The sequence below is a fragment of the Electrophorus electricus genome, chromosome 5 (assembly GCF_013358815.1).
Source record: "Electrophorus electricus isolate fEleEle1 chromosome 5, fEleEle1.pri, whole genome shotgun sequence".
Lineage (NCBI taxonomy): Eukaryota > Metazoa > Chordata > Actinopteri > Gymnotiformes > Gymnotidae > Electrophorus > Electrophorus electricus.
In genome coordinates, this window is record NC_049539.1 from 5,799,147 (window position 1) to 5,809,060 (window position 9,914).

Consider the following 9,914-nt stretch of genomic DNA (forward strand, 5'->3'; position numbering starts at 1 on the left):
TATAGGAGAAAGATTTTAATTGGAAAATATGTGCAAAGCAGGCAGACTTTGTATGAAATACAGTGGGATTTATCAGAAATTGTTTAGGTAAAAGAATCACCTAAACTAGCAATCTCAAAGAACCCACCTTTGAAACATTTAAACCTAAAATGAAATAGTTTTTTTTTTTAAAGTAAACATTTACATAATGGTTAATTTTGACAAGATATTTTGATATTCATCACAAACATTTTAATAGAGAGAGAGGAAAAAAAGAACAAGTGTTTGAAAGTGATTATTTATCTTGTGTCAAATAGTGATGGTGCACTTCAGAGTTGTCTAGATTCCCACCAAAATCAGTATCTATGTTTCATATTCACCTGAACTTTCAGTGGAGCTTTAATAACTGCTAAAATGTCTGACATGTTCCAATAACTGATAGGGCTTCTTGTGAATTTCTCACTGGAATTAGCTAGTAAACCACTAATAGCTGCTTAGCTAGCTCATGAGTTTTCTTGTGAAACTCTCATGACCAATTCATGGATTTAGCTCTAAACTAGTACACCTGGAATACATTCAATGTGACTCAAAAAAAAAAAAAATCTTCATTTTGTTCAGACACATTTGCCAGATTCTCTCTTAATTTAAGAAATCATTGGTCAGTTTTGAAAAAAAAAAATCTGTGCATATCCATAAGAAGCTCCAGACATTGTTGGCAATGTCTCAAAGTGGAAGCAGTGACAGTAATTCATTCAACCAATGGTTAGACTGTAAAATGGCCAAAGGGCATCTGTTCATCAGCATAAAACACTACCTACCAGGATAGGATGCTAACAACCAGACATCTGGCATGGGTGCTTTGGGTGATATTAAATATAATTGGTTATGTTTTAGCCTTTTCTTAGCATATGGCAAGACATAACATGCACCCTGCAGTCACACCCAGTAAAACCACCAATACGTGCAAAACAATCAGATCGTTTCGGGGTGTACACATGTAGCAATCACCAACGGTGACTTGATGAAAGACAAACAAAAAAAAAAATAAAAATACCCTTCTTAACAAACTGCCTGCCATTCCAGCAGGCCATATGAATTCATACTAAATATCTTCTGCTCTCTCCATGAAAGTCAAAGCGTTACAACATGCCCAGGTTTGTTTGGATGAAAAGCAATATTTCAACATGGTCTGTCTGTCTGAACATGGTGTGCTCTTTGTGAAGGACCACTCTGCACACAGTGGCAAATGGCTCTAGATATACAGCAGGTCATTGGCTTTTTGATTAAAGTTTTTAAGGTTAGATTTGTAAGGTAAGTTTTTATGTCACCACAATTGCAGTTAGGAAACAAAGCTAAAAAAATAAAAAATTAAAAGATCAACAATTAAAAATGATGGCAAAATAGTGGCACTTCAGTTGCATTGGAGACAATTACTTTTCATTTCACATATGACTTTCATATGTGACTTTAAAAAGAGTGATGTGATCAAGCATAAAGTAGTATTCATCAGACTACACAGTCATTTTCCACGATTATTAAAAATGTTCCAAACAATGAAAAATGCAGTGCACATTTAGCAAATCTAAAGCTTTCATCAAAGAATGTAATCAATCCATGACCCCCAACATTGAGGATAAGGAAATTTTTACAATGTGTTATTCTGTTAGTCAGCTTTTTAAAAATTAATCCTTACTTCCAAACATTGTTTCACTGAGTATACTTTGAAGGACTCTTGGGAAAACATTTATAAACCATCAAACTATATTCCTTTTAAGATCTGAAAATATGCTAGTCACTGAATCTACTTAAAAACAACCTGTGATATCTGGTGTATTTTGGTCACATGACCTAGGCAGAATGAACAAAGAGGTAGAAGTTCTTGCATTCCTCAAAGTAGTGAAGCTCATCTGTAAACGTCCAGGAATAGGCAACTTCTTTGCATTTGGTCTTGACTGTATGAACCACACATAAAGGGAGCTTATCGAATAGGAGTTCTGCAACCCCTGGAACTGTGGGTTTCTTCTCAGCCTGGACAAGCTGCTGGATCTGCGCTTTGTCTAGAGGTTCAGGGGAAGCACTGTAGGAAACCACAATATTTAGATCATTTGGTGCAGGCACCAGAAACCTGCTTTTTCCTGTACTGCAGTAAAAGTCCTTGCTGGCAAAGCCGAAGTAGCGTGAAGGTGAGTAAAAGACGTGGACTGACCAGCCCACCCAGTCATACTTCTTCTTTAGGTTCTCCACAATCATATCAGCAAGCTGTTGGTTGGTCTTGTTTGTACTGTCCCTCACCAGCCTCTTCATATCAAGCTCTGCCTGACTTGGGAAGCTGTTGATGCAGTCCTCAATGACAATGTTAATTTTTGACTGCACGATCTTCATCCTTTCTTGCCATTCTTGAAGCAGCTTCTCCTCATCTTCACCACCTTTCAGTGCTGCATGTCCCATCAAGGCAATGAGGCCTATGCAGAACAGATGCTTCAGCCTTGAACAGAAGTCCTCCACTGCTCTACGACTCTTCTGCACATAGTTTAGTGTGATCTCCAGCACGGACTCTCCAGAGAAATTTTCTCCCGTCACTGCATCGTATAGTGTGTGAAGATTTTTGTCACCTCCGCTCTTGCTAAAGTGTTCCAGAAACTGCTTTTTCTTGGCTTCTTGGAATTTTGGTTTGGCATTGAGGATGTCCATGTACTTGCGAAACTGGTTTGTCAGATTCTCCTCTACTGAAAAGTAAGTGGCATCTGCCCCACTCTTCTTAATCTCCTCGTTGATGCGCTGAACCTCCTCTGACATGATCTCTAGCCGATCCCGGACCTTCTGAAACTGCTCCTTCATGTATGCCGCTTCTTTGCTATCCACGTTGTCTAGCGCAAGTTTCACAATGGGTGCCGCTATGGAGAATACAGGGAAGAGGTCTCCAGCGATGCTGGCCACCACCTCTGCTCCTTGCTCAAGTGCCTCCATCACTGTTTCCACGACATCCTTTTTGTCGGCAACCATTTTCTGGAGCACATCAGTCATCTTTACTGATCTGTTTGGAGTCAGCACTGTGCACTCTGCATGCAAAGACATCATGGTGAGGGTCAAGCAACGAATCCTTTCATTAGTCTGATACAAATTAGATTAATTAAGACTGCACGATTCAAACTCTTAAATCCAAACTTTTTTTCAGCCTAGATAATAGTAAATAGGGAACTTACACAGGCAGTCCTTGACTGTGATATGTTTTCAAATCTTTGAGTTGTGTAAGCGTGGAGAAAGGGATCACTGTGACATAAAGAGAGAAGAGTTATCCTGGCTATCAGGGCACCACAACATGACGACACACCGCATGTGTGATGAGGCAACAGTCAGCACAGACTTACACTAATATGACCAGAAATAAATGATTCTATACAACACTAGCTTCATCATATACATTCATACATTGGGAATAGATTTGCAAATACTGCTAACATTGCAGTCATAAAGTCGCCTTTACGGCAGATAAGAAGGCAATGCTGTACTAAATATAAATAAGCAACACAGGAGATTCTCCACCTCCAGAACCCTAGAGCACCAAACAAATCATACGTTTATATGAATTTGCCATATAATGTTAATGTAGTGGCACTGGACTGAATACATATTGATAAACAGTTGCCGTGTCATCCAAGCCAACACAATATGCTCAGACAAGACCACTGATAAAAATGACAAAGCTCAATCTTTAAAAGCATAGAGCTGAAAATGTCATGTGGTGAAAAATTACACGTGTCCACAAGACCCAAGCAACAGAGAATCTACAAGTATGAAGAAACGGAAGTACAATGTTTGTAATATCCATTAATATGTCAGTTTCCATTTTCTGTATGTGCAAATCCCTTTGTGGGTGTGGAAATTATTAATAAGGTAGTTCAACTTGTTGAACCGGCTCAGTACATTTTCCAAAGCAGCTCAGGCAGTAACCATGGAAACTAGACAAAGAAAATCCAGCTGTCAGCTATTCCTTGATAACACTTCATTGGCCTACATTTTCAGTTTACCTCTCTTTTGCACACCCTCTTTTTGAACAGCATACACAGTGAGAGTATAATTGTAGCGTACAGTCACTATGATGTGCATATAAGAATACAGTAAATCAAACAAAGCATACACAATTAATTAATTTGTTTTACTTCTGTAAATAGGTACAGTCTCTTCAGACCAGTTCTGTAAAGTGCAGGATGTCAAATAAAACATCTGGACTGCATAAAATGTCATTAGAATGCTAAACACATACTGTTTTGTAACAAAAAACACTTGTGAACATTTGTTCTATTTCATTTCGTCATAATTAATAGTCCACATAATTGTGGACAAAACTGATGCTGTTAGATATATGCAGGAGAACCCTGACTAACTCTTCATCAGGGACGTCTAAAATGTTCCCATGTTTTTTTCTACATCAGAAAGCACTAAGATGACTCAGTACAGTTTTTCTCATCTAGCTTCCTCCCCTGGGCTGCTAGCACTTCTGAGAGAGCCTACGTACAGGACCTGCAGCGATAACTATTTGGCTGAGGTTTTAGGTTTCTTTGAATTGAGGTCTGAAATATTATTCGGCTATAATGAGGCGTATAAAGTATGTTTGTATGAGGAAATACATGGACTCAGTGAGAAGACGAATAAAAACAAAACAAAACAAAACAAAAAAACAAAACTGGGGTGCGTCTAACGTTTCGAACAGATTTCGTTGCTTCAACGTCATGCCTCCCAGATGACTGACTAGGAGGTTAATCATCTATATGTAACATGGCGTAGTCTAAACACTGTACCTTCCCAGTCTACTTCTTTTGTATAGAACACTGACGAAGGAAAGGCAGCTGTCCAATCTTTATAATTATGCTGGGATTACAATACATCTGCGCCAAAGCAGCAAGCGAAAAGCAGGAACTTTAAAGAATTTATAGGCGTCTGCATATTTTTCAGAAAAGGTGGCTAGGCTGATTCCTACATATCAAAGTCATTTAAAACAATCCAATAGTTAGGTATGTAACTGAGAAACGTTTTGGTAAATCGGAAATGTCGATTATTAAACTGAAACAATCGAGCTTTAGACTATGTTAAAACTTAGTGTTAAGACGGTTGTTTTTCAGAGACAGCACCGCCCTATAACAACCTGGCCTTCCGTAATACTTACTCCCTTAATACTTACTAGTCTGTAATGAAGAACGGCCAATAGACTAATTAAATGTATTAACACGTACTAATGATTGTCATTTCAAACCAAACTCACCTTAATGTTTCGAGAATAAAATTAACAAGACAGAACGTTTTCAGTCCAGTTTCGTGCGACTTCAGATCACGTAGCTCACTCTTAGAAAACGAGCTGTGGCACACCCATGATCACGAGAAAAAAAGGCTTGTCTTAGCCAGGAGGTCGTTAAACTTCTTTGACCGCAACCCTTCTAGTGGTTTCACTATTGTGCAATTATCTCTGAAACATTTTTATGTAGCACCCCTCTCCTTTGGGGCTTATAATGACTTCCTTACAAACAAAAAGTCCGGAAACAGTTTTGTATTTAGAGCATAGCATTTATATAAACTAAATATAGCATAATAAACATGAAAAGAAACAGTATTGGCTCACAAATTGATCACATTGCAGCTAGACAAGGTTTTGAATGTTTCTTTTTATATCATTGCTGAAATAATGCTCCAATAACAAGCTGAGGATACTAAATTATAGTTTTTCATGATGCTTATAGAAGCATGGACACAATATCACATTACCATGCTTCTTTTCTGATTTTGAGAAGGGACAAATTTGATTAGATACAGATATGCATACTTAACTTTAACAGCTTTGGAATGAACATCATAAAACCATGTCTTACAAGGCAGAATCACAGGAGAGCTCTAGTGGAGAGTGAATAAGACGCAGAAAAGTAATTGGTTTCATCATGCATTTGCCATCAACATTGGCTTTCTAAATTTTGAGACTTTAATAAAGTCTGATTTTTTAAAAAAAGCAACAAAAATTTAAAAGCCTGATTGCCATTGTGATATTTTTTTTTTCTGTCTGATGTCTACTATTCTGAATGGATGCACAGATATGCTCTTTTGTGCATGTTATAATAGTAGCATTCTGGTTGGAAGTTGTTGGCTTCCACTACTTTTTTATAGCGGCTGATAGCATGCACAAGGCAGTTGGGAATACCACTGCACAGACACTGTGCCACAGACACCATGTTGCCCTTCAGATTCTGTTTTTCTATCTGATCATGTAACTGGCTGTTGTTGAGTGGCTTTGGATCCACACTAAAAGACACTACGATTCTTATGTTGTTTTTGGTCAAAAGGTCAAAAAAATTGCCACCTCCACTGCTCCCATGGTACTTTTTGCCAGCCATCCAATTCCAGAAAAATATGCCACCATGATTAAACACCCTAATTGACCAGGAGACCCAGTCATACTTCTTGACAAGGGCATCTAGCAGGTGTTTAGTAAACTCTTGGTCAACGCTGCTCTGCCTTTCCAGAAGCTGGTGTTCTACATCCATCTTGGCTTGTGCAGGAAAGTTATTTATGCACTCATCCACTGCCACCTTCATGCGTTTCTCCACATCCTCCATGCGGTCTTGCCATGTCTTCACCATGGTCTGGTCTGGTTGACCTTCCGTCAGCGCAGCGTGCCCCATCACGGCTATGATCCCGATCACGAAGAGTTTCTTCAGCTTGGCACAGAATTCCTCCACTGCTCGCCTACTTCGCTGCTCTGTGGTCACCACTGTGTCCAGCATTGCATCCCCAGAAGTGTTGTTTCCAGTGACGGCATTGTACAAAGCGTCGAGGTTCAGGCAACCCTCTGTGTTCTCAAAGTGCTTGAGAAACTTTTCCTTTTTCTTTTCCTTGAACTTGGGTTTGGCGTTGATGAAATCTTGGAACTTCTCATACTGACTGATCATTTGTGCTTCATAGTGAAAGTTCTGCTTGTTCATCGATGTTCGCTGCAGCTCCAGGGCTATTTTGTCAACTTCATCCTGTATTCCCTCCAGCTTCTGGTTGACCTTTTCAAACTGCTCTGCCAAGTACTTGGCCTCTTTGCCTTCAGGGTTGCTGAGAATCTCAGCGGAAGCCACAAAAACTGCCTCCAGGATGGGATGGAACTGGCCCACAGTGGCGGCTAGAATCTCACAGCCTTGGCCCATTATCTCTACTCCTTTTTCAATCTTGCTCTTGTTCTCCAGAACCCATTCTTCTACTCGATTCATTTTGAATTCCAGGAAAAAGGCCCTGTCTTAATCCTTTAGGGGCCAGGCAAGTGCTCTCTCTGTAACAGAGCAAGATAAGTCATGTGAAAACCTCCAAGCCAAGTGGTATCCTCAACATAAAAATCAATGCTATAATCAATGTGGTCATCTCTAAAGGTCATATTTATTTCTCCAACATAAGATCTGTGAGGTAACCTGAGAAAAATTTGACACAAAAGCATCCACTCCTGTACTTTGAACTCACAAAGCCAATTAAATGTAGGAAAATAAAACTGTGGACATGTATGGGCATGCCCAAAATCATATTACCACTCCCTCTGATTCTGAAGCATGGGCAAGATCAGGAGTCTAACAGGCATGAATAAGAACAAACATACTAAATGTTTACCATAGTTCAAAGTAAACATTAGATGGCAAATAATGAGTTCACCTTTTCATGATAAAGAGGGTTGCAAAATAATGCTAGAGAGTAGGGGGCTAATTTTCAGCACCAGCCAGAGAGTATAGAACATCTGTTTCCAACATGAGTTACTGGAAAGCATAGTTAAACACCCAAGCTGTTGAGCATTTCTGGACATTTCTGGGTAGTTTGATTACACAGGGGAGATGAGCTCACACATATCTCATTTCCCAAGACCCAGTGTACACTACAGAAAAAAAGGCACACCCAGGTCTAAGAAAATGTATCCATTGCACTTGAATAGTATAAACTACATTATTTTGACCAACCAACCAATAACAGCTACAAAAAAAACCATTCCACATTACTACAGTACAATACAATAGAACACAACGGGTTCATGACAATTAATTATAGCCCACTTTGTGAATCCTGACCTAATATAATCAAGGACTTTACAGGTCTCTATGTAATGTTTCTCATAATGACTTAAAGATTTGTTAGATTATGTGGATAATTAAGAGAAATCAATTACAGCAAAGGCATAATGAAATATATTTTGGAAATTTAGAACCTATTACTGTTTACTCAAAAGTAAATGTTAATAATAGAATTCTAGTAAAATTTGGAGTAATAAAACATACTTGCTTAAAAATTATCCTTAATGAAATGAAATTATTCAAATCCATCCATGTAACAATATGTATGATGGCTTTGAAATGAAAACTGCAAGGTGTGTCCACCCCCACCTAAAGAAAAACTATTTTCTCAACCCTAATACTTATCATGGTTTAACTCAATCAATCATAATTGTCTGCACCAAAACCTTTGAGATAATGACAAAAGACTGAATTGCCTTTTATCATTCTTTTTCAACAATAAACCTTTACAGCTCAGAGCCACATCCTTGGTTACTAATCCAGAAGCAATGATGTGTTAGACAAAGTCAACTTATAAGAGTCTATATTTACTTATGCACAACATCCGGCTACTTTCGATTACTTCTAAAGAACCTTTTTCAATTTGTGCGTACTCCAAGTTAAAAGCAATACATTTCATCTATACATCTATTTTAAAGCATATTCTTAGCTTTTTTATTTCTCACAAAGACTTGCTTCTGTTCTCTGACCCCTTTCCTTCATATGACAAAGACCTAAGCTAATACAATCAGAAAAGAAGGACAGAAAACAGAGGGACAAAGAAAAAACTTTAAAAAGAAAAGCACAAATAAAAAAAGGAAAAAAAGAAGGCTTACCATTAGATTGTGTGTACAGAGGTGCTGTCTAGTGTTCCAGTGGAGCCTGGCTGTGGAGAACATCAGCAGACTCCCAGGGTCAGCATGCATATATAGCCTCTCTCCTTTGGGCACTCCCCCTCTGGATTGGATCCATCCCCTGCGAACATTCCTGTGAGCCCACTCGACGAGGGATGAAGGCAGGCACCGGGGACGGATAACATCCTATAAACATTCCCTCCTTCAAAAGGGCCCAGTATATGGGTTAAATATGGCACTGGCTGTCCCGGGAAACACAAGACAGGAATGTTTTTTTTCCACACACAAAACAAGAAAAGGAAAAAAAAAAAAAAAAATCCATACTTTGTTGAGGCTATAGCATCACTATTACAAAACTTGGGCATTCAAAGCATTCAAAATTTCACAGAAGTCGCTTCTCATGTCGTCCTGTCATGTGTTACTTCTTAACTGCTGTGCATCATCAGTGGGCTCAATGTGACTGGTATGAGTGCAGCATTTCTGCCTCCTGGGTCAGTTCCGTCACAGTGCTTCACGAAGCAGTGAAAGACTCCTCTGTTTCCCAGCCACACCAGGCCAGGCAGGCTAACCCAGTGCTTTTGTCTCGCTCTCTCCTTTTATGGCCCATTGGGCTAGAATGACAAATTGATGCATTTAAATGGGGGACGGAGGAAGGCTGTTGTATTCTATGGGCTCTGATGCATGTGGAACTGGCAGGGTCCAGCTGATATGCTAGCATTTCTATTCTTTGCGCAGATGCAAGATCTCACAATATGATAACTTGGTAGAGTAAGAAATGTGAATATGTTCTCGCAGTAGTATAACAATATGTGGCATGAGGAGCAGAACACGTTTAGGCCTGCAGTCAGGTGATTTTGTGTGTTAGGCTCTTTAATGAACCTTAAAAAATCTTTCAAGGAATAAAAGTAGCATATAAACACAATAGTTATGCAGGCAATGTACACGGAACCAATCACATTATACTATACACATTTAACAGGCATTTATACAAAGGCTTAAAGACACTATGTAACTATACTTGACC

The 9,914-nt window shown here is 39.0% G+C and overlaps 2 protein-coding genes across 2 annotated transcripts; both read right to left on the reverse strand.

The window, feature by feature from the left end:
* rpz4 (rapunzel 4) lies at positions 1-5,435 on the reverse strand. Its single transcript, XM_035526347.1, has 3 exons — positions 5,240-5,435; positions 3,183-3,249; positions 1-3,038 (listed from the first exon to the last, which is right to left on the reverse strand). Exon 3 carries the CDS (start codon positions 3,001-3,003, stop codon positions 1,828-1,830), a length of 1,176 nt encoding a protein of 391 aa, XP_035382240.1. The 5' UTR covers positions 3,004-3,038; positions 3,183-3,249; positions 5,240-5,435; the 3' UTR covers positions 1-1,827.
* Positions 5,436-5,517: 82 nt separating this feature from the next.
* On the reverse strand, positions 5,518-8,940 carry rpz5 (rapunzel 5). The gene is made up of 2 exons (XM_026996964.2): positions 8,873-8,940; positions 5,518-7,276 (listed from the first exon to the last, which is right to left on the reverse strand). The coding sequence occupies exon 2, from the start codon at positions 7,215-7,217 to the stop codon at positions 6,036-6,038; it is 1,182 nt and encodes a 393-aa protein (XP_026852765.2). The 5' UTR covers positions 7,218-7,276; positions 8,873-8,940; the 3' UTR covers positions 5,518-6,035.
* Between the last annotated feature and the right edge of the window lie 974 nt (positions 8,941-9,914).